This window comes from Theropithecus gelada, chromosome 19 (genome assembly GCF_003255815.1).
Source record: "Theropithecus gelada isolate Dixy chromosome 19, Tgel_1.0, whole genome shotgun sequence".
Taxonomy (NCBI): domain Eukaryota; kingdom Metazoa; phylum Chordata; class Mammalia; order Primates; family Cercopithecidae; genus Theropithecus; species Theropithecus gelada.
The window spans coordinates 9,931,647-9,956,149 of NC_037687.1; the positions used below are offsets into that span (position 1 = coordinate 9,931,647).

Below are 24,503 nucleotides of genomic sequence, written 5' to 3' on the forward strand. Positions count from 1 at the left end.
CTCCGCCTCCCAGGTTCAAGTGATTTTCCTGCCTCAGTCTCCCAAGTAGCTGGGACCACAGGCATGCTCCACCACGCCCAGCTAATTTTTTGTATTTTTAATTAGAGACGGGGTTTCACCACGTTGGCCAGGTTGATCTTGAACTCCTGACCTCAAGTGATCCAACCACCTCAGCCTCTCAAAGTGCTGAGATTATAGGCGCGAGCTACTGCACCTGGCCCAACTTTTTTCAAGAAAGGTTTGAAAAAGTGCTACTTTTCATTTCTACCCTTGTGATCTGGCACAGCCACAAGTGTGTACCCAGGTTGGCCAAATTGTGGAGGCAGAGCTGGGTCAGCCCAGCTGTCCCCACTAAGCCAGCTCAAGATCAGCTGACAGCCACCAAGCTGTAGACAAGTGAGCTTGAAAAATGCTCGCTGTTCTAGGCCTCTGGCCTTGGAGTCATTTGTCACACAGCATTTTCACAGCAAAAGGTAGTGACACAGCTGCTCACTCGACGGCCTTTTACTACTACACAACACACAGCTGTGTGACCAACCCTGAGGAGGGCCCTGGGGTTGGGAAGAGAAATTGAAGCTAACTTCACCCTGTAATCCCAGCACTTTGGGAGGCTGAGGCAGGTGGGTCACCTGAGGTCAGGAGTTCAAGACCAGCCTGACCAATATGGTGAAACCCTGTCTCCACTAAAAATACAAAAATTCGCTGGGCATGGTGATGCACGCCTGAAGTCTCAGCTACTCAGGAGGCTGAGACAGGAGAATCGCTTGAGCCTGGGAGTTGGGGGTGGCAGTGAGCCGGGATTGCACCACTGCACTCCAGCCTGGGTGACAAAGGGAGACTCCGTCTCTAAATTAAATTAAATTAAAATTTATAAAAGTTAACTTCAGGGCCGGGCGCAGTGGCTCACGCCTGTAATCCCAGCACTTTGGGAGGCCGAGACAGGCGGAGCACGAGGTCAGGAGATCGAGACCATCCTGGCTAACACGGTGAAACCCCGTCTCTACTAAAAAATACAAAAACTAGCCGGGCAAGGTGGCGGGCGCCTGTAGTCCCAGCTACTCGGGAGGCTGAGGCAGGAGAATGGCGTAAACCCGGGAGGCGGAGCTTGCAGTGAGCTGAGATCCGGCCACTGCACTCCAGCCTGGGCAACAGAGCAAGACTCTGTCTCAAAAAAAAAAAAAAAGTTAACTTCAGCCTTCACTTCAGGGTGTCCTCACCTTTCACAAGCAGAACTCGCCCACTTAGGAGACATACGATTAGTGCCCAGGGTTCCACACCAACCCGTTATTTTACCAGGATACTTATGTTAGCAATTCAGTTTCACAACATAAAGCACAAACAACTTACGGTTCTTTGGTTTGACTTCGGAGTCTCTTTTCTTCCTAAAGTTGCGGGGAAAAAAGACAAGTTAGTTTTTTTTATTTGGTTTGGATCTTTCTGATCCTAGAGTCCAGTGGTGGGAGTGAAGACTGTCTACTGGCGGGCATGGTGGCTCACGCCTGTAATCTCAGAACTTTGGAAGGCTGAAGTTGGAGGATCACTTGCGCCAGGTGTTCAAGACAGCAATTTTCCTTTCTTCTTCAGTGGGGTAAGTAGACAGGAAATGAAACTCTTAGAAAGGAGATACTACAACACTGCAGTTTAAGTATTTTTACTTCAAAATTCCTCTACCACTTGTCATCAGTAAGTGTTGATAGCCTCACAGAAAGTAACTTTATTGTAAATCTCCACTTCCGATATAAAGGAATGAAATACAATGGTGCAATCTGGAAAGGAGCTCCAACTGAGACACAACACCACATCCTCTGAGACTGCATTTATTCATTTATTTATTTATGAGACGGAGTCTCACTCTGTCACCCAGGCTGGAGTGCAGTGGTGTCATCTTTTTACAGAGATTTTTTAGTAGAGACAGGGTTTCATCACGTTGGCCAGACTGGTCTTGAATTCAAGTGATCCGTCCGCCTTGGTCTCCCAAAGTGCTGGTATTACAGGTGTGAGCCACCATGCCCAGCCTGAGGTTGCATTTAAAGAACTAGATACTTCTTGACAGAGAATCAGGCAAGTCAAATCCAACCCTCAGAAACTCCACATGTGGTAGTTTGTGAAGAGATCACAACGGTCAGCGATATTAAGAAACGCTTTGCAGCCGGGCGCGGTGGCTCAAGCCTGTAATCCCAGCACTTTGGGAGGCCAAGGCGGGCGGATCATGAGGTCAGGAGATCGAGACCATCCTGGCTAACACAGTGAAACCCCGTCTCTACTAAAAATACAAAAAATTAGCCGGGCGTGGTGGTGGGCGCCTGTAGACTCAGATTTTACAAAGAATATGAGAGACTGGGGAAAGAGCTAGTCTGACTTCACAGAGGAGAATACAACTTTATGTCTGGATGATGCTAAGGAATTTTAGCACCTCCTACGTCTGAAAATTAGATCTTCACCAAGATCCCATCAGCCAGAGAAGGAAGTGGGCGAGGTGACAGACTGAAACTCTGTGACTAGTCGATTAAGTAGCATAGGTTGGCCAGTGTGGTGGCTCATGCCTATAATCCCAGCACTTTGATGGCTGAGGCAGGTGGACCATTTGAGGTCAGGAGTTTGAGACCAGCCTGGCCAACATGGTAAAACCCTGTCTCTACTAAAAACACAAAAATTAGCCAGGTGTGCTGGCAGGCGCCTGTAATCCCAGCTACTTGGGAGGCTGTGACACGAGAATTACTTGAACCCGGGAGGCAGAGGTTGCAATAAGCCAAGATCGCATCTCTGTACTCTAGCCTGGGTGACAGAGCAGGAGACTGTCTCAAAATAAATAAACTAATTAAATTAAATAAATACCACAAATAAGTAGCAAAGGTCCTCACTATGACAACCTCATACCCTACCTTCCATGTAGAGAACCACAAAAAAATAAGTTTGTAAAGTATTTTAGGCCAGGTGTGGTAGCTCATGCCTATAATCCCAGCACTTTGGGAGGCCAAGGCAGGCAGATCACCTGAGGTTGGGAGTTTAAGACCAGCCTGACCAACATGGAGAAACCCTGTCTTTACTAAAAATACAAAATTAGCTAGGTGTGGTAGCAGGCACCTGTAATCCCAGCTACTCAAGAAGCTGAGGCACGAGAATCACTTGAACCCAGGAGGCGGAGATTGCCGTGAGACAAGATCACACCACTGCACTCCAGCCTGGGCAACAGAGCAAGACCGTCTCAAAAAAAAAAAAAGAATTTTAGCACCTCCTATGTCTGAAAATTAGATCTTCACAAAGATTTCATTAGCCAGAGAAGCAAGAGGGCAAGGTGACAAACTGAAGCTCTGTGACTAGTTGATTAAGTAGCATAGGTTGGCTGGTGTGGTGGCTCATGCCTGTAATCCCAGCACTTTGGTGGCGAGGCAGATGGATCATTCGAGGTGAGGAGTCAGAGACCAGCCAGGCCAACACAGTGAAACCCCATCTCCACTAAAATTAGCCGAGTGTGGTGGCGGGCGCCTGTAGCCCCAGGGACTCAGGAGGTTGGGACATGAGAATCACCTGAACCTGGGAGGCAGAGGTTGCAATGAGCCAGGATCGCACCTTTGTACTCCAGCCTGGGTGACTGGCTCCACAGCGGGAGACTGTCTCAATAAATTAATTAATTAAATAAACTGAAATTTTGAAAATCACAAATAAGTAACAAGGGTCCTCACTATCACAACCTCATAACCCACCTTCCATGTACAGAACCATGAAAAAACAAGTTTGAAAAGTGTTTAGCCAAAGTCAAAGGCACTTCAATCACTGGCAAAAGCCATCTCGTTCTTCCACGTTCCCCACCCGCTGTCCCCATGTCCTGGAAGGAAACTGGGACCATATAGGATTAGGGGAGAATTAAACTTAGAGGTGATAGAGCTTTACTTTTTCATCTCTTTCTTCTTCCTTTTCAGAGCGTGTTCCTGGTTTTGCTCTTTCAGGTTCTTCTGCAGGAAGCGGTCTAGCAACTCTGTCAAGCAAAATAACACAGACCCCAAGTGTGAGTGCCAGGAGCCTCCCCAAAGAAGCAGTTTTCATAAAGCTCCTCTTTCCTACCCCCAAAAGCAACCTTCATTATCTCAGGAGACCGGACAGATACACACTCATTTAACCTGTAGTATCTGATACGACTTTTACATCTGGTTCGAATGCCAGCTGCCCTCAATTCATTCTTTCCAAGGAAAGAGGAGAATTGTACTTGAATCTAAACATCAATGATCTGACCCCAAATTCAGATCCTTCATAAGGATATGGCTGCCTTGGAAACTCACAATAAAGTTCTTCTTTTTAAACTTTTTTTTTTTTTTTTTTTCTGTCGCTCAGGCTGGACTGCAGTGATATGATCTCAGATCACTGTAGCCTCCACCTCCTGGGTTCAAGCAATCCTACTGAGTAGCTGGGATTAGAAGCACGTGCCACCACACCCAGCTAAGTTTTATATTTTTAGTAGAGACGGGGTTTCACCATGTTGGTCAGGCTGGTCTTGAACTCTTGACCTCAAGTGATTCACCCATCTCGGCCTCCCAAAGTGCTGGGATTACAGGCATGAATCACCTTGCCCAGCCTTAAACTTTCTGAAAAAGTAGTTTTGTGATCAAGATTACATAACTCGTAGAACAAAAAGAAAGGCATAGTAACTATTCTTACCGTTCTTTGGATGTAACTCTACGTCTCTTCTCATCCTGTGTGGAGGGAAGGGAGGAAGAACAAAAAAGATTAGAATACTGGTTTCAAGGGAAGATCAACACCAAAAGTGTGAGTTGAAATATTAACACATTTGACATGGTTACAACAAGAGTAGGAAAGGAGGGGGCCTGGGTTTTTTGGGAGAAGATCTGAGAAACTCTTACTCTCGTATTAATCCCCACCAATCCCAAAACAAAGGCAGGTCTGAGAAGTAGGCAGGCACACTGCCCATCAATAGAGATCGCCTAGTGATGCTACGCAAGAGAATCAAAGATTCCCCATCTTGCGTCAGGAATCTGTTTAGTTTATGTATTAGAGACCAGTCTGGGCAACATGGGAAACCTCATCTCTACAAAAAATACAAAAATTAGCTGATTAGCATGTGCCTGTAGTCCCAGCTGCTTGGGAGGGTGAGGTGGGAGGATCGCTTGAATCCAGGAGGTTGAGGCTGCAGTGAGCCATAACTGTGCCACTGCACCCCAGCCTGATGACAGAATGAGATCTGTCTCAAAAAAAAAAAAAAAAAAAAAAAAGAAAAGAAAAGTCAACTGTAATCCCAGCACTTTGGGAGGCTGAGGCAGGTGAATCACTTGAGGTCAGGAGTTCAAGACCAGCCTGGACAACACAGTGAAATCCCATCTCTACTAAAAATATAAAAATTAGCTGGGTATAGTGGCACATGCCTGTAGTCCCAGCTACTCAGGAGACTGAGGATGGAGAGTCACTTGAACCCAGGAGGCAGAGGTTGCAATGAGCCGAGATTGTGCCATTGCACTCCATCCTGAGTGAAAGAGTGAGACTCTGTCTAAAAAAAGTTAAGGAAAAAAAAAATTGGCTGGGCACGGTGGCTCACGCCTATAATCCCAGCACTTTTGGAGGCCGAGGCGGGAGCATTGCCTGAGCTCAAGGAGTTCGAGACCAGCCTAGGCAACATGGTGAAACCCTATCTCTACTAAAATACAAAAATTAGCCGGGCGTGGTGGCACACGCCTGTAGTCCCAGCTACTCGGGAGGCTGAGGCAGGAGAATCGCTTAAACCCGGGAGGCTGAGGTTGCAGTGAACCAAGATGGCGCCATTGCACTCTAGCCTAGGCAACAAGAGCAAAGCTCTGTCTCCAAAAAAAAAAAAAAAAGTCCAAACACATCCATACATATATACACACACACACACACACATATATATAACAGGTATGTTTATAAGACTGCCTTCCCACTTGAGCTATGATGTCATTTCTCCCCTGGGCCTCCAGCCTGCCCTGCAGATTTCAAATTTGCCAGCTTTCTTTTTTTTTTTTTTTTTTTGAGATGGAGTCTCGCTGTGTCTCCCAGGCTGGAGTGCAGTGGCGTGATCTCGGCTCACTGCAAGCTCCGCCTCCCGGGTTCACGCCATTCTCCCGCCTCAGCCTCCCAAGTAGCTGAGACTACAGGCACCCGCCACCACGCCCGGCTAGTTTTTTGTATTTTTAGTAGAGACGGGGTTTCACCATGTTAGCCAGGATAGTCTTGATCTCCTGACCTCGTGATCCACCCGCCTCGGCCTCCCAAAGTGCTGGGATTACAGGCTTGAGCCACCGCGCCCGGCCTAAATTTGCCAGCTTTCACAATCTTGTGAGCCAATTTCTCAAAATAAAGTCTCTCCCCATAAATATATATTCCAACGAAAACAAGAAAATAAAACAAATTATATACACATACACGTGCATATGTGTCTATCTGTATACACACATATACATTCTATTGGTCCTGTCTCTCTGGAGAGCCCTAACTAGACAGGGTTTTTATTTACTTGGACAGACCACATATGAAGTCACAATCATCAAATACCAAGTTAAGGTAGAGTCAGGAAATGAAAGCACCGGCCCTACCTGGTCTTTGTCTTCTTCCTTGATGGACTCATCCAATTTGGCTCTTTCAGACTCTTCCTGAGGTTTCCGTTTGGCAGGGCTGTCACACAGTGAGGCTGACCGTTAGTGGAACAAGACCCTAGGCCTCCAGCGGGCCTGGAGTGGACCCTCATTCCCCAGGATGTCGAAAGAGGCTTTAAGTTTAATGTTTCTCTGAATGACAGGTTTAGAATGCTGTCTTGCCACCTTGTAAGCCCTAAGAAATCATGGGTCTAAACACTGATCAACAGCTGCTAGTGTCAGATGTTACGCACCTTTCTGATGGAGGAACACAGCACCATCCATAAAGTCAGCCCCAGACCAAGTACAGTGGCTCACGCCTGTAATCCCAGCACTTTGAGAGGCCAAGGCATGAGGATCACCTGAGTTCAGGAGTTTCAGACCAGCCTGGCCAACATGGTAAAACCCTGTCTCTACCAAAAATACAAACATTAGCCAAGGATTGTGGCAGGCACTTGTAATGCCAGTTACTCAGGAAGCTGAGGCAGGAGAATCGCTTGAACCTGGGAGGTGGAGGTTGCAGTGAGCCAAAATCATGCCACTGCACTCCAGCCTGGGTGACAGAGCAAGACTCCATATCAAAAAAAAATGAAGTCAGCCTCAAAAAATAAAAAGTTGGAATCTGATCAGGCCTGTAATCCTAACTATCAGTTTATAGGGAACAGAAGACAAGGGGACCTGTGGAACACTACAAAGATGCAATCGGCCCAATCTAGGAACTGCTGGACAAATGAATTTCTTCAAGTAAAGGGCAAGAAGATAAGAGGAATTTAAAATCTGTGAGGAATTTTAAGTAAAATAGGAGGGAAGGAATCTATAACTTTAAGGAACAAGTCAACCAAACGCTGTCTGTTTGCCACACGGCTTGTTCACCACAAAGGGAAAAATGTAAATACCAACTACATATCTGATAGTAGGAAATTCTTACATTTTGTAAAGACATCAGAACAGTATTATTTATACTTTGGTTTGTTAAAAAGACTGTTTTGGCTGGGCACGGTGGCTCACGCCTGTAATCTAGCACTTTGGGAGGTCAAGGCGGGCAGATCACCTGAGGTCAGGAGTTTGAGACCAGTCTGGCCAACATGGTGAAACCCCATCTCTACTACAAATACAAAAATTAGCCAGGCATGGTGGCATGCGCCTGTAATCCCAGCTACTCAGGAGGCTGAGGCAGGATAATCACTTGAACCCAGGAGGCGGAGGTTGCAGTGAGCCGAGATTGTGCCACTGTACTCCAGCCTGGGTGACAGAGCCAGACGCTGTCTCAAAAAAAAAGAAGACTGTGGGCCGGGCGCGGTGGCTCAAGCCTGTAATCCCAGCACTTTGGGAGGCCGAGACGGGCGGATCACGAGGTCAGGAGATCGAGACCATCCTGGCTAACAAGGTGAAACCTCGTCTCTACTAAAAAATACAAAACACTAGCCGGGCGAGGTGGCAGGCGCCTGTAGTCCCAGCTACTCGGGAGGCTGAGGCAGGAGAATAGCATAAACCCGGGAGGCGGAGCTTGCAGTGAGCTGAGATCCGGCCACAGCACTCCAGCCTGGGCGACAGAGCGAGACTCTGTCTCAAAAAAAAAAAAAAAAAAAAAAAAGAAAAAAAAAAGAAGACTGCTAAATGTTAGCAATTATTGTAAACTATAAGTAATTAAAAAAAAGTTATCAAAAGAGATCTCACTATCTAGAAATATACTAAAATATTTATGGACAAAGTAATCCAGGTGGGGCGGGGACATACAATACAGGGGTATAGATGAAACAATGGCTGTAACTTGATAACTGTTGGCACTAGATGGGTATTTCAGGGTTCATTATACAAAACTCATAATTGTGTGTACATTTCACCTTTCCTATATGAGTAAAAACAGGTAACGCTTTCAGAAATGCTATTCATAAACGTCTAGTGAACAGAACCGCAAGATGAAAACCTATATAACATGGAAGACAGAATTGCCACGTGACCCCCTACCAATTCCATCCCAAAATGGCCGACCCCTAAAAAAATGCAGCTGCCAATTTATCATATACTGACCCCTTTGTGAAATGAGATGTGATGGTGGTTTGTCTGGTGCTTTTCCTTGTAATCCTGGGGCTAGGTGAAGGTTCAGCTGTTTAAAGAAAAAAATGTATTAAAAAAAAAAGCCACTGTAAATAGAAAGCCCACAGCAATAATGCAGTTCAACATTACTAAGCTATTGCAGGAAGCCAGGTTCTAAGGACTAAGCATCTTTGCATTTTTATTCTAGTCAATAACCAGCTCGCTAATGTCAGCAGTTAGCACCTGCCAGTTTGCTGAGCCATATCATGTCAGTTATTTGAGGAGCCAAATGCTAAAGAAGGCCAGGAAACAGAACCTCTTGTTAAAATACCAAAGGATGAAGTGGGCCAGGCACAGTGGCGCACGTCTATAATCCCAAAACTTTGAGAGGCCGAGGTAGGAAAATAATCCAAGCTCAGGTATTCGAGAACAGCCTGGACAACATGGCAAATCTCTACTAAAAATACAAAAAAATTAGCTGGGCGTGGTGGTACACACCTATAATCCCAGCTATTCAAGAGGCTAAGGCATGAGAATCACTTGAACCCAGGAGATGAAGGTTGCTGTGAGCCAAGATCACACCACTGCATACAGCCTTGGCGACAGAGCAAGACCCTGTCTCTTAAAAATAAAAATGCCGGGCGCGGTGGGTCAAGCCTGTAATCCTAGCACTTTGGGAGGCTGAGACGGGCGGATCACGAGGTCAGGAGATCGAGACCATCCAGGCTAACACGGTGAAACCCCGTCTCTACTAAAAAATACAAAAAACTAGCCGGGCAAGGCGGCGGGTGCCTATAGTCCCAGCTACTCAGGAGGCTGAGGCAGGAGAATGGCGTAAACCCGGGAGGCAGAGCTTGCAGTGAGCTGAGATCCGGCCACTGCATTCCAGCCTGGGCTACAGAGCCAGACTCCGTCTCAAAAAAATAAATAAATAAATAAATAAAAATAAAAAAAGAAGGCCGAGCATGGTGGCTCAAGCCTGTAATCCCACAACTTTGGGAGGCCAAGATGGGCGGATCACAAGGTCAGGAGATCGAGACCATCCTGGCTAACACGGTGAAACCCCCTCTCTACTAAAAAATACAAAAAACTAGCCGGGCGAGGTGGCGGGTGCCTGTAGTCCCAGCTACTCGGGAGGCTGAGGCAGGAGAATGGCATAAACCCAGGAGGTGGAGCTTGCAGTGAGCTGAGATCCAGCCACTGCACTCCAGCCTGGGAGACAGAGCGAGACGCCGTCTCAAAAAAAAAATTTTTTTAAATTAAAAAAAAGAAAAGGAAGAAAAGAAATAGCCCTGGTGCAGTGGCTCATGCCTGTAATCCCAGCACTTTGGGAGACAAGATGGGCAGATCACAAGGTCAAGAGATTGAGACTATCCTGGCCAACATGGTGAAACCCGTCTCCAATAAAAATACAAAAATTAGCTGGGTGTGGTGGCACCTGCCTGTAGTCCCAGCTACTCAGGAGACTGAGGCAGGAAAATCACTTGAACCCAGGAAGTGGAGGTTGTGGTGAGCTGAGATCGCGCCACTGTACTCCAGCCTGGCAACAGAGTGAGACTCCATCTCAAAAAAAATAAAATAAAGAGCTGGGTGCAGTGGCTTACGCCTGTAATCTCAACACTTTGGGAGGCCAAGGCAGGTGGATCACCTGAGGTCAGGAGGTCGAGACCACCTTAGCCAACATGGTGAAACCCCGTCTCTATTAAAAGTACAAAAATTAACTGGGCGTGGTAGTGCGTGCCTCCATCTCAAAAAATAAAATAAAAATAAAAAATAAAATAAGGCCAGGCACAGTGGCTCACACCTGTAATCCCAACACTTTGGGAGGCTGAGGCGGGCAGATCATGAGGTCAGGAGATTGAGACCATCCTGGCTACCATGGTGAAATCCCATCCTACTAAAAATACAAAAAATTAGCCAGCCAGGCGTGGTGGCAGACACCTGTAGTCCCAGCTACTTGGGAGGCTGAGGCAGGAGAATGGCATGAACCTGGGAGGCGGAGCTTGCAGTGAACCGAGATTATGCCACTGGGCAACAGAGCAAGACTCTGTCTCAAAAAAAATAAAATTAAAAATAAAATAAAATAAAAATGAAGTGGCTGAGAACCAGACCTGAGCTCAAGTACTATCCTCTTGTTTGTTTTTTTAAAAATTCCAGAAGAGTTCCTTTGCCTACAAACTAGACAGGAGTCTGAGAATAAATGTTTAGTTTAACCAGGCATATAAGGTCTTAGAAGGAGTTAAGTATTTTTAGCACTTGTCATCTGCAACCTCTCACACATGTAGCCATGTTTTGGAATCTAATGCTGTAACTTGGTCAAAAACAAATTTCTTTTTTTTTTTTGAGACAATGTCTCTCTTGTTGCCCAGGCTGGAATTACAGGTGCCTGCCACCACGCCCAGCTAATTTTTTGTATTTTTAGTAGAGATGGGGTTTCACCAAGTTGGGCAGGCTGGTCTCGAACTCCTGACCTCAGGTGATCCAGCCACCTTGGGCTCCCAAAGTGCAGGGATTACAGGCATGAGCCACCGCACCCCTGGCTAAGACAAAATTTAAAGATGTACACATCTTAGTTAGGAAGTGTCTAGTAATTACTAGTGAGGATGTGTATACAAGAAAGGAACCTGGAGGCCGGGCGCGGTGGCTCAAGCCTGTAATCCCAGCACTTTGGGAGGCCGAGACGGGCAGATCATGAGGTCAGGAGATCGAGACCATCCTGGCTAATACGGTGAAACCCCGTCTCTACTAAAAAATACAAAAAACTAGCCGGGCGAAGTGGCGGGTGCCTGTAGTCCCAGCTACTCGGGAGGCTGAGGCAGGAGAATGGCGTGAACCCGAGAGGAGGAGCTTGCAGTGAGCTGAGATCCGGCCACTGCACTCCAGCCTGGGTGACAGAGCAAGACTCCGTCTCAAAAAAAAAAAAAAAAAAAAAAAGAAAGGAACCTGGAAACACTGACCCAGGGTCCAAGTTTAACTGCCCGCTTATACGCTACCAAAGCCTCCTTCTAGGTTGAAAATGAGCCAAGTGGTGCCAGGCTCAGTGGCCCATGCCTGTAATCCCAGCACTTTGGGAGGCTAAGGCAGGTGGATCACTTGAGGTCAGGAGTCCAGACCAGTCTGGCCAACATGGTGAAATCCTGTCTCTACTAAAAATACAAAAATTAGCTGGGGGTGGTGCTGCCCGCGTGTAATACTAGCTACTTGGGAGGCTGAGGCAGGAGAATCGCTTGAAACTGGGAGGCAGAGGTTGCAGTGAGCCGAGATGGCGCCATTGCACTCTAGCCTGGGCAATAGAGCAAGACTCTGTCATTAAAAAAAAAAAAAAAAAAAAGAGTCAAGCTGGGCCAGGCGTGGTGGCTCATGCCTATAATCCTAGCACTCTGGAGGTTTCTTGAACCTGGGAGGCAGAGGTTACAGTGAGCTGAGGTTACACCACCGTGCTCCAGCCTGGGCAACAGAGTGAGACTCCATCTCAAAAACAATTAAAAGGAATCATCCGCTCTTACGCTTAGTCTCTCCATCGGACTTGCTCCTCCTGGGCGTGCGAGGTTTGGAAAGGGGTTTGGGAGGACTGTTGGCATCTGCCATTCCCACTCTATGGTCTTCACCTCTTGCTTGGTTCCCGTTTTCTAGACATCCATTCACTTCCCGGTTGCAAGCATGAGCACCGTTCTCCAAGGACAAATCTTTATTTAAAAGGGATTTGACTTTAGCCAGGTAGCCCTCCTATAGCAGGAAAGGATAATTTAAGTAGCAGTGAATGTAAACAAGTGTCAGAGAACAAGGAAACACATGTGTTTCCATCATCATCATCATCATCATCATCATCATCATCATCAGGCAATGAGGACAGCTGGGGATCTTGCTGCCTCCGTGGTCACAGACAAGTTACTGGGAGGAGACATTTTTCTAGAGGCTGGGATGCTGAGAACTGACTTACCTCAGATAATTCTTCTTTACGTAATTTGGTTTCCAAGTCACATAACTGATTCTTTATTTCTGTTTGCAGAAATTCATGCAAGAGATTCAATTTCTCCTTCACACATTCCTGAGGGAAGGATATAGGTTTAGCGGTCCCCAGATTCCCAAGCTATTCACTAATGGACTAACACACAAATTACTGAGCTGCCTGGTCACATCACAATGACTGAACGACAGGCAATGCTGTCTCGGCCAAAACACAGTCATGAAATGTGTTCAGGGAATTTCCATTAGGATCATTTCACTCCTGTCTCCAAAGTGGTGAAAAATGGAAAAGCTGGAGGTGAGATGGAGACTTATGGTTTACAAGAACAATACTGTGCTTCTGTAAAGTGTTGGCCAGGCACAGTGGCTCACACTTGTAATCCCAGCACTTTGGGAGGCTGAGGCAAGTGGATTGCTTTGAGCCCCAGAGTTCAAGACCAGCCTGGGGTGACATGACAAAATCCCATCTTTACAAAAAATACTAAAAAATTGGCCGGGCGCAGTGGCTCACACCTGTAATCCCAGCACTTTGGGAGGCTGAGGTGGGTGGATCACGAGGTCAGGAGATCAAGACCATCCTGGCTAACACGGTGAAACCCTGTCTCTACTAAAAAAAAATGCAAAAAGATTAGCCGGGCGTGGTGGCGGGTACCTGTAGTCCCAGCTACTTGGGAGGCTGAGGCAGGAGAATGGCGTGAACCTGGGGGGCAGAGCTCGCAGTGAGCCGAGATTGCGCCACTGAACTCCAGCCTGGGCAACAGAGCCAGACTCCGTCTCAAAAAAAAAAAAAAAAAAAAAAAAGGCCAGGCGCGGTGGCTCAAGCCTGTAATCCCAGCACTTTGGGAGGCCAAGACGGGCGGATCACGAGGTCAGGAGATCGAGACCATCCTGGCTAAATACGGTGAAACCCTGTCTCTACTAAAAAATACAAAAAACTAGCCAGGTGAGGTGGCGGGCGCCTGTAGTCCCAGCTACTTCAGAGGCTGAGTCAGGAGAATGGCGTAAACCTGGGAGGTGGAGCTTGCAGTGAGCTGAGATCGTACCACTGCACTCCAGCCTGGGCGACAGAGTGAGACTCCATCTCAAAAAAAAAAAAAAAAATTAGCTGGGCATGGTGGCTTGAGCCTGTAGTTAGAGCTACTCGGGAGGCTGAGTGGGAGGATCACTTGAGCCTGGGAGGCGAAGGTTGCAGTGAGCCAAAATTGTGTCACTGCACTCCAGCCTGGGCTACAGAATGAGACCCTATCTCAAAACAACAACAACAAAAACACAATAAAACAGTGTTACCAGGACCAGTTACAATCCAGAGTAGATTGTTTAGGAACTGAGATTGGTTAAAAAAAAAAAACCCCGGCCAGGCGCAGTGGCTCATGCCTGTAATTCCAGTACTTTGAGAGGCCAAGGTGAGCAGATCACGAGGTCAGGAGTTCAAGATCAGCCTGGCCAACATGGTGAAACACCATCTGTACCATTAATATAAAAATTAGCTGGGCGTGGTGGCAGGCACCTGTAGTCCCAGCTACTCAGGAGGCCGAGGCAGGAGAACTGCTTGAACCCAGGAGGTCGCAGTGAGCCGAGATCGTGCCATTGCACTCTAGCCTGGGTGACAGAGTGAAACCACTTCAAAAAAAAAAAAAAAAGGCCGGGCGCGGTGGCTCACGCCTGTAATTCCAGCACTTTGAGAGGCTGAGGCGGGCGGATCACAAGGTCAGGAGATCGAGACCATCCTGGCTAACACGGTGAAACCCCGTCTCTACTAAAAATACAAAAAATTAGCCGGGCACGGTGGTGGGCACCTGTGGTCCCAGCTACACGGGAGGCTGAGGCAGGAGAATGGCGTGGGCCCAGGAGGCGGAGCTTGCAGTGAGCCGAGATCGCACCACTGCACTCCAGCCTGGGCCACAGAGCAAGACTCCGTCTCAAAAAAAAAAAAAAAAAAAACCAAACAAACAAAAAAAACCACCCAACTATTAGCAGCAAATTAGTGCTGACATTCACCAAGAGTATCCAAATTATCTTTGAAATCATGGGAAAAAGTGCGAAATCCATTTAAAGAAAACAAACAACCTCTTTTCATGATCCACAAAGTATGTCAGTCACATTTGGTAGCAAGAAAAATTTTAAGGTGAAGATTACCTTTTCTGTTAAGCTGTCTCTTTCCAAATCTTTGAGCCTGGGAGGAAGAAATAGGGGAGAAAATACAAATACTTGTTAAGCAACTTCATTTGCCTGTAAGAATATCACAGTTCTAAACAAGTTTTGGACAGAAGCAAGTTTAACGTATGAGTGTTAGAAAAACCAAAGCTGGCTTTTGTCTCCCCACAAGAGTCTAGAGTGTCCTACTGGAATGCCTAATGCTAAGAAGTCATCTGATCTGAACAAGCTTCCCCTTTTGGGGGCCATTTTTCTGATGACTGTGAGATTACACAGCAGCTCTGTAACAGAATATGTATATGTGTGTGTGTATACATATATATGTGTGTATATATATGTATATACACATATACATATGTGTGTATGGAGTGCAGTGGTGCGATCTCAGCTCACTGCAACCCTTGCCTTCTGGGTTCAAGTGATTCTCACGCAGTCTCCCAAGTAGCTGGGATTACAGGTGCCACCAGCCTGGTTAATTTTTTGTATTTTTAGTAGAGACAGGGTTTCACCATGTTGGCCAAGCTGGTCTTGAATTTCTGACCTCAAGTGATCCGCCAGCCTCCATCTCCTGAAGTGCTAGGATTACAGGCGTGAGCCACAGTGCCTGGCATGCATATATACATATAATTTTTTTTTTTTTTTTTTTTTTTGAGACAGTCTCCTTCTGTCGCCCAGGCTGGAGTGCAGTGGTGCAATCTCGGCTCACTGCAACCTCTGCCTCCCAGGTTCAAGCTATTCTCCTGTCTCAGCCTCCCAAGTAGCTGGGACTACAGGCGCCCGCCACCACGCCCAGCTAATTTTTGTGTTTTTAGTAGAGACAAGGTTTCACCATATTGGTCAGGCTGGTCTTGAACTCCTGACCTTATGATCTGCCCGCCTCGGCCTCCCTAAGTGCTGGGATTACAGGCGTGAGCCATCACGCCCGGTCTAATTTTTTTTTTTTTTTTTTTTTTTGAGATGGGGTTTCACTCTTGTTGCCCCGGCTGGAGTGCAATGGTGCGATATCAGCTCACCACAACCTTCACCTCCCGGGTTCAAGCGATTCTCCTGGCTCAGTCTCCCGAGTAGCTGGGATTACAGGCATGCACCACCATACCCAGCTAATTTTACATTTTTAGTAGAGACAGGGTTTCTCCATGTTGGTCAGGCTGGTCTCGAACTCCAGAGACCATGCCCAGCCTATATATTTTAAAAGGTACCAGGGACCGGGCATGGTGGCTCACACTTATAATCCCAGAACTTTGGGAGGCCAAGGCAGGCGGATCACTTGAGCCCAGGTGTTCAGACTAGCCTGGGCAACATGGCAAAACCCTGTCTCTACAAAAATTAGTGGCTGGGCGTGGTGGTTAATGCCTGTAATCCCAACACTTTCGGAGGCCAAGGTGGGTAAATTACCTGAGGTCAAGGGTTCGAGACCAGCCTGGCCAACATGGCAAAACCCCATCTGTACTAAAAATACGAAAATTAGCTGGGTGTGATGGTGGGTGGCTGTAATCCCAGCAACTCGGGAGGCTGAGGCAGGAGAATCGCTTGAACCCAGGAGACAGAGGTTGCAGTGAGCCGGTCACGTTGCCCAGGCAAGAGTGCAATGGCAAGAGTGAAACTCCATCTCAAAAAAAAAAAAAGCTGGGTTGGTGGTACGTGCTTGTGGTCCCAGTTAGTTAGCTGGGAGGCTAAGGAAGGAAGATCACCTGAGCCCGGGAGGTCGAGGCCACAGTGAGCCATGATTGCATCACTGCACTCCAGTCTAGGCAACAGAGTGAGACCCTGACTCAAAAAGATACCAGGAAAGGAGGGGCAGGTCATACAGTTGGGGCCCTTTACGTAAGGGAAATGACCTACAGCTGGTCTTTCTCCAGTTGGGTCTGACCACAGCCCATAACAAGGTATGCCACAGTATGGCCAGTGTCAGAATGAGTAGCCCAGGGCCACAGGACACTGGGGGAACAGCCAGTTAATATTCCTAAAGGCCTGGTGGGGGGTGGTGGCATTTTAATGAGGATGAAATGGGGGAGTGAAGCATCCAGGGAAGCAAGGGGTACCCACACACAGGGCGGATAGAGGTGAAATTAGAGGAGGTGGCTGGCGCCTCCCCAAATAACTCATTCTTCAGGATGTCTCTAACTAATCACTCCTAACTGTAGAACTGCCAGGAGTTTCCCTGGGAAATCGTGGTCTGATTTGATTACTGACAATTAGTGGCTTGACTCTTTCGGGGACAAAAAGGGAAAACATAAAAGAACAATAGCTGGGTGCGGTGCTGTGGTGCTGAGTGCCTGCAACCCCAGCTACTCAGGCGGCTGAGGTGGGAGGACGGCTTGAGGCCAGGAGTTCGAGTCCAGCCTGGGCAACATAGGGAGATCCTATCTCTTCAGAAAAAAATAAAGGAACAATAAGAGAAGGTACCAAGGAAAGGGAAGGGAACACAGAGGCTGTTGTTCCCAGCCTGGATGCTAACTGCAGACGTGGAATGAGAACAGGTCTAACCAGCTGGGTAAGTGTCTGTTGGTGGAGAGAAGGTGCCCCAGGCAGGGACCAGGCCACTGCCATCTCTGGACCTTCCCACCCAGCACCCGCACAGACAGGTGCTCAGTTATCATTTGCCTGAAAGGCAGAAGTGGCTCCTCCAGGCTGGCCTTCCTAGAGGGCAAGTACAGGCAGTAGCATGAGGAATGCTTTGCTGGACCGATGTCTTACAGCGGCTGCTCTGGGTCATGCGGGCCCTGATTCCCCACCAGCGCTGCTCACATCTGAGCACCTGCTGAATGCCAGACCCTGCTCCAGGCAATGAGTTAAGTGATTAAATGTAGGTGCCACTAGGCAGGGACTTCCTGACTTGCTGCATGGTTAGGAAAGACTGCTCTGTAGGGCCAGGTGCAGTGGCTCACGCCTGTTATCCCAGCACTTTGGGAGGCCGAGGCAGGCGGATCACAAGATCAGGAGATCAAGACCATCCTGGCTAACACAGCGAAATCCCGTCTCTACTAAAAATACAAAAAAGTGGGCAGGCGCAGTGGCTCAAGCCTGTAATCCCAGCACTTTGGGAGGCTGAGACGGGCGGATCACAAGGTCAGGAGATCAAGACCATCCTGGCTAACACGGTGAAACCCCGTCTCTACTAAAAAATACAAAAAACTAGCTGGGCGAGGTGGCGGGCGCCTGTAGTCCCAGCTACTTGGGAGGCTGAGGCAGGAGAATGGTGTAAACCCGGGAGGCGGAGCTTGCAGTGAGCTGAGATCCGGCCACTGCACTCCAGCCTGGGCGAGAGAGCGAGACTCTATCTCAAAAAAAACAAAAAACAAAAAAAAAACACTCTGTAAAAGAGACACTTCGCACCCTGCAAACACAGTGGTAACATAGACTGCATATTATATATACTGCATCAGTTGGACTCAAGGTGCTATGAGGTGAGACACAGTAGCTCACGCCTGTAATCCCAGCACTTTGGGAGGCCAAGGCAGGAGGATCATTTGAGGTCAGGAGTTTTGAGACCAGCCTGGGCTACATTGAGAGATCCAGTCTCTCCAAAAAAAAAAAAAATGTAAAAATTAGCCGAGTGTGGTTAGTCTGCACCTGTGGTACCAGCTACTTGGGAGGCTGAGGTGGTAGGACCGCTTGAGCCTGGGATGTTGAGGCTGCAGTGAGTTATGATGGCACCGCTGCACTCCAGCCTGTTCAGCCTGGGCAACAGAGCAAGACCCTGTCTCACAAGGAAAAAAAAAAAAGATGCTTTGACATCAGGATTTCCAGGAGCACAGGGAACCTCTTCCGGGCAAAAGTCATTCTACCCTTGTAGCAACTGGGGTCCGAGGAGAGCCTTAAGTCAGGAGGGCTACAGAAACTGGTACTTCCAGCCAGAGGCACACAAGCTGTGGTAACAGCATTACACTCGATTTCTCAGTCACTCTGCTGAGAAAACTGGAAGGACATGGCTTGTACCTCTACCAAGCTAGCCAGTCTCCTGATCCCGAGGTTGCCTGGGGTGTGAAGGACAAGGTTCAACTGACTGCGGAGAATGGGTCTGCTTTCTTTCAACCCCTCCTATGAACTGGGATATTTAGCCTGGCAAAGAGAAGAATAGAGAAACCTTCAAAATCCCTAGAATGTCTCATCCAGTGGAGACTGGATTTAACCTGCCTGGCCCCAGAGTGGCAGGTGGGATCCCAGGCAGGCACCCAGGAGCTGGCAGGAGGGTCACTGTAAAGACACCCTTCCCTGGTAAAACTGTGATGACACCAATCACACCTGCTGAAGCCAGGAGGGTCGCGGACGGCCAAGAAGGAAGTAGCAGAAGACTCAGAATGCCGGCTTAGTGCATAGCCTGAGACCCTATGATTCCTTCCTAGTGTTTCCCTCGGAGATGAGCCCTCTTCAGAGGGAAGATAAGATATATATATATAAACAGTTGGCTGGGCACGGTAGCTCACGCCTGCAATCCCAGCACTTTGGGAGGCTGAGGTGGGCAGTTCACCTGAGGTCAGGAGCTCGAGACCAGCCTGGCCAACACAAAGAAACTCTGTCTCTACTAAAAATACAAAATTAGCCGGGCATAGTGGCGCATGCCTATAATCCCAGCTACTTGGGAGGCTGAGGCAGAATCGCTTGAACCCGGGTGGCGGAGGTTGTGGTTAGCCAAGATCACGCCATTGCACTCCAGCCTGGGCAACAAGAGTAAAACTCCATCTCAATAAATAAATAAATAAATAAATAAATATATAAACAGCCACAGAAGAATAAGGCAAATATGGCTCACGCCTGCGGGCTTCCCAAGATAAAGGGTGTAACAGCCTCAGGAAGGAATTGAGAGCTCTGTGCGAACCGGGCACAGGAAGCTGCTTAAATAGGCGGACCGTCGAGAAATGGCTGCCTCTGGAAACACCCAAGAAACAAACGCCAGACTGGTCACACACAGAGAGGGAAAGGCACCTCCAGAGAGGAGGCTGGCGATAGTCGGAGGGAGAGCAGAAGCATCACACTTATCAATCTTATTCCATAGTTAACGAACCACCAAAGCAGTCAAGGGGAAGTAGAACCCGTGATATCAGAGCCATGTTAAGAAAACTAACCCAGCAGAGGTATCTAGTATAGATTGGATAGGAAGAAGTTATAAAATGTTAGATTACTCTAACACCTCTATGCCAGAAATGCTGGTCTGAAATATAGCAGACCATGGCTGGGCGCAGCGGCTCATGCCTGTAATCTCTATACTCGGGAAGCCAGGGCAGGAGGATCACTTGAGCCTAGGAATTCGAGAGTAGCCTGGGCAACAGAGCGAGACCCTGTCTACAAGAAAAAATAATTAGCTGGGTGTGGTAGAATGCACCTATAGTCCTAGCTACTCGGGAGGCAGAGGCGGGAGGATCACTAGAGCTCAGGAATTTGTGACCAGCCTGGGCAATACAGTGAGACCCTGTCTCTACAAAAAAATAGTAATTAGCTGGGTGTGATAGCATGTACCTGTACTCCTAGCTGCTCAGGAGGCCAAGGCGAAAGGATCACTAGAGCCCAGGAATTTGAGACCAGCCTGGGCAACATAGTGAGACTGTCTTTACAAAAAATAGTAATTAGCTGGGTGTGGTGGCATGCACCCATAGTCCTAACTACTCAGGAGGCTGAGGCGGGAGGATCACTAGAGCCCAGGAATCCACGACTAGCCTGGGCAACACAGTGAGACTCTGTCTCTACAAAAAATAGTAATTAGTAATTAGCTGGGTGTGCTAGCATGTACCTATAGGCCTAGCTACTCGGGAAGCTGAGGCGGGAGGATCAATACAGCCCAGGAATTTGAAACCAGCCTGGGCAACACAGCAGAGACCCTGCCTGCCTAAACAAAAAATAGTAATTAGCTGGCTGTGGTAGCATGCACCTGTGTTCCTAGCTACTCAGGAGACTGAGGCAGGAGGATCACTAGAGCCTAGTGAGCTATAATTGTGCTGCTGCATTCCAGCCTGGGTGACAGAGCAAGACCTTGTCTCTAAAAATATAGTGGACCATGCAAGACAAGTTACAAGTCTGTCAACCCAGCTTCTTCAGGCTGGCTGCATGGCAGCTGGAGCAGGGCTGCCCAAGACAGCATCTGCAGTAGGCAAAAGAGTAGACCCACTGGGCACGGTGGCTCATGCCTGTAATCCCAGCACTTTGGGAGGCTGAGGCGGGCAGATCACCCGAGCTCAGGAGTTCAAGAGCAGCCTGGGCAACATGGCAAAAAAAAACCCCATCTCTACTAAAAATACAAAAATTAACCGGGCTTGGCCCGGCACGGTGGCTCACGCCTGTAATCCCAGCACTTTGGGAGGCCAATGCAGGCGGATCACGAGGTCAGGAGATCAAGACCATCCTGGTTAACACAGTGAAACCCCGTCTCTCCTAAAAATACAAAAAATTAGCCAGGCGTGGTGGTGGGCACCTGTGGTCCCAGCTACTCGGGAGGCTGAGGCAGGAGAATGGCGTGAACCTGCGAGGCGGAGCTTGCAGTGAGCCGAGATCAGGCCACTGCATTCCAGTCTGGGCGACAGAGTGAGACTCTGCCTCAAAAAAAAAAAGAAAAAAAAAGACTCATAGTATAATAATTTTTTTTTTTTTTTGAGACAGGGTCTCGCTCTGTCGCCCATGCTGGAGTACAGTGGCATAATCATGGCTCACTGCAGCTTCGACCTCATGGGTTCAAGTGATCCTCTCACCTCTGCTTCCTGAGTAGCTGGGACCCCAGGAGCATGCCACCATTTTTGGCTTTTTTTTTTTTTTTGAGACGGGGGTGGGGGTCTTCCTATGTTGCCCAGGCTAGTCTTGAACTCCTTGGCTCAAGCGATCCTTCTGCCTCGCCTCCCAAAGTCCTGGGATTACAGGCATGAGCCACTGCACACGGCCTAGTCTAATAACTTTTACACATACTGGGACCAAAATGCGTGTGTGACTCACTTTCTTGCTAGATTCACTTTACTGCAGTAATCTGGAACCAAACCCACAGCATCCCCACTGTATACACAGGACCACAAAATTAACAGGTGACGAAGGGCTTTGGACAGCTGCTGCTCTCAACACATCTATACCGATAAGCTCAGTCTTCCTAACACCCCTGTGGAGCAGGTAGCCCCACCCCCTTTTTATAGATGAAACACCAAGGCACCAAGAAGTTCAATAACTTAGCCATACAGCTGGCAAGTAGGGCGGGATGTGAACCCCAGCAGTCTGCACCCCTAGAATTCTACCACAGGGGAGCAAAACAAAAAGAGGTAAGTCAATTTTGCCTTATTCAGTATGTACTCAGTAGTAGCCAAGGAACTGGAGTTAAGGAGTTCAAGACCTAGCTTAATCCAATCACAGAATGACTAGCAGATAAGAAAGCTGTAGTAGTTACAAAAGCTAATCAGTTGTGCGAAGGAGGCTGCTAGCATTAATGTGTTAATCCAGGCTGTACAGGTGAAAAGCTAGCATGCAAGCATTCGAGTCTATTGTGCTCCAAGCTACAGATACAGTGAATATGGCAGACATGCTCTGGTAACAGACTCTGAAATAATCACTAATTTCAGTGTTATAATGGCACCATGTGGGGTACACCGACAAGATTCAACACTCTTATTGTGGGGAAGCAAGCCTAGCTGTCTGAGAGCAGGCTTAAGAATCAATTAATAGGCCAGGCACGGTGGCTCACGCCTGTAATCCCAACACTTTGTGGGGCTGAGACGGGCGGATCACTCGAGGCCAGGAGTTCAACACCAGCCTGGCCAACACAGTAAACCCTGGTTTCTACTAACAATAAAAAAAAATTAGCTGGGTATCTTGGCGCATGCCTGTAATCGCAGCTACTCGGGAGGCTGAGGCAGGAGAATTGTTTGAACCCGGGAGGCGGAGGTTGCAGTGAGCCAAGATTTCACCACTGCACTCCAGCCTCGACAACAGAGCGAGAGTCCGTCAAAAGAAAAAAGAAAAAAAAAACATCAAACAATGAACCAGCTGGACACCATGGCTCATACCTGTAATCCCAGCATTTTGGGAGGCTAAGTCGAGTAGATCACTTAAGGTCAAGAGTTTCAAACCAGTCTGGTCAACATAGCAAAACCCAGTCTCTAATAAAAATACAAAAATTACCTGGACTTGGTGGCGGGCGCCTGTAATTCCAGATACTTGGGACGCTGAGGCAGATTTGCTTGAACTCAGGAGGCGGAGGTCGCAGTGAGCCGAGATCATGGCCACTGCACTCCAGCCTGGGAGACACAGCAAGACTCAGCCTCAAGGGGGAAAAAAAAAATTAGCTGGGCGTGGTGGTGCACACCTGTAATCCCAACTACTTGGGAAGCTGGGACAGGAGAATTGCTTAAACCCGGGAGGCGGAGGCTGCAGTGAGCTGAGATCACGCCATTGCACTCCAGCCTGGGTCACATAGCAAGACCCTGCCTCAATTTAAAAAAAAAAAAAATCTAAGTTTCAGGTACTGTTGGATGCCATGTTTGTTTATTTTTCATATAATGAAATATTTTCAAAATGTTAAAAAAAAAAAATCTGTGGAGTGAGTCATATAAACTGCAGTTTCAATGTCTACCACATGGTCAAAAGCAGTCCTCCAAAACTCCAATGCCTACAGTGAAGCAATCTGAGTTCAAAGAAATGTGGAACTTAGGGTCAATGGTGGATTGTAAGGCTCACCTAATGGTATTCCAATTCAGCCAAACAAAATATTTGCACAGGGCCAACAGAGCCCCTGAGCCAGTGGCCTATTGGCAACCCCAGTTGAAGGGAAAGGCTTTGGCAAGCAGCAGACCTTAGCAGGAATTCCTGCTTCCTGGCAGTTAACTCCTCCAGCATCCACTTTTAAGAACTCTTGAGGAATAATGGCCGGGCCCAGTGGCTCACGCCTGTAATATCAGCCCTTCGGGAGGCCAAAGCAGAGGATCACTTGAGCCCAGGAGTTCAAGACCAGCCTGGGCAACAAAGCAAGACCCTCATCTCTAAAAAACAAAAAAAATTTTTTTTTTTTGAGACAGAGTTTTGCTCCTGTTGCCCAGGCTGGAGTGCAATGGCACAATCTCGGCTCGCTGCAACCTCCACCTCCTGCGTTCAAGCCTCCTGGGTTCAAGCGATTATCCTGCCTCAGCCTCCTGAGTAGCTGGGTTTACAGGTGCCCGCCACCATACCTGGCTAATTTTTTTTTTTAGTACAGATGGGGATTCACCACGTTGGCCAGGCTAGTCTCAAATTCCTGACCTCAGGTGATCCACCCATCTTGACCTCCCAAAGTGCGGGGATTACAGGCGTGAGCCACTGAGCCCGGCCTTCTAAAAATTTTTTTAAGGATTAGCTGGGCATGGTGGCATGTGCCAGCTACTCAGGAGGCTAAGGCAAGAGGACTGCTTGAGCTCATGGGTTTGAGGCTGCAGTAAGCCATGACTGTGCCACTGCATTCCAGCCTGGGTGACACAATGAGATCCCGTGTCTTAAAAGAAAAAACTTAAAAAACAAGCTAAGTTAGCCACTAGCATATGAACCTTTTTGTGCCATGCATATTCTCATTTAACCCAATACCACCTGAAAACACATGTCATTATTCCTAGACTATGGATATAGAGGTGGCATATGCTTGTTTAAGATCATCGAGCCAGTGGAGGCCACGTTTTCAAGAAGGCTGGGCAGGCCAGGTACAGTGGCTCACACCTGTAATCCCAGCACTTTGGGAAGCTGAGGCAGGAGGATCGCTTGAGGCCAGGAATCGAAGACCAGCCTGAGCAACATGGCAAGACTCCGTCTCTACAAAAT

General features: G+C 47.9%; 1 protein-coding gene across 3 annotated transcripts in view; it reads right to left on the reverse strand.

Moving 5' to 3' along the window:
* The window catches only part of DNMT1 (DNA methyltransferase 1), a 69,612-nt gene that overhangs the window by 35,969 nt on the left and 9,140 nt on the right, over positions 1–24,503 (reverse strand). For 2 of the 3 annotated variants that reach the window (XM_025369220.1, XM_025369219.1), the window contains 8 exons: positions 14,736–14,772; positions 12,574–12,681; positions 12,140–12,359; positions 8,628–8,703; positions 6,558–6,636; positions 4,654–4,688; positions 3,892–3,976; positions 1,348–1,382 (listed from right to left, as the gene is read on the reverse strand). In XM_025369220.1, the coding sequence (XP_025225005.1) occupies positions 1,348–1,382; positions 3,892–3,976; positions 4,654–4,688; positions 6,558–6,636; positions 8,628–8,703; positions 12,140–12,359; positions 12,574–12,681; positions 14,736–14,772 (675 nt within the window). Of the gene's footprint in view, positions 1–1,347; positions 1,383–3,891; positions 3,977–4,653; positions 4,689–6,557; positions 6,637–8,627; positions 8,704–10,574; positions 10,623–12,139; positions 12,360–12,573; positions 12,682–14,735; positions 14,773–24,503 lie in introns of all 3 variants that reach the window. The other variant, XM_025369221.1, reaches the window with a different exon arrangement.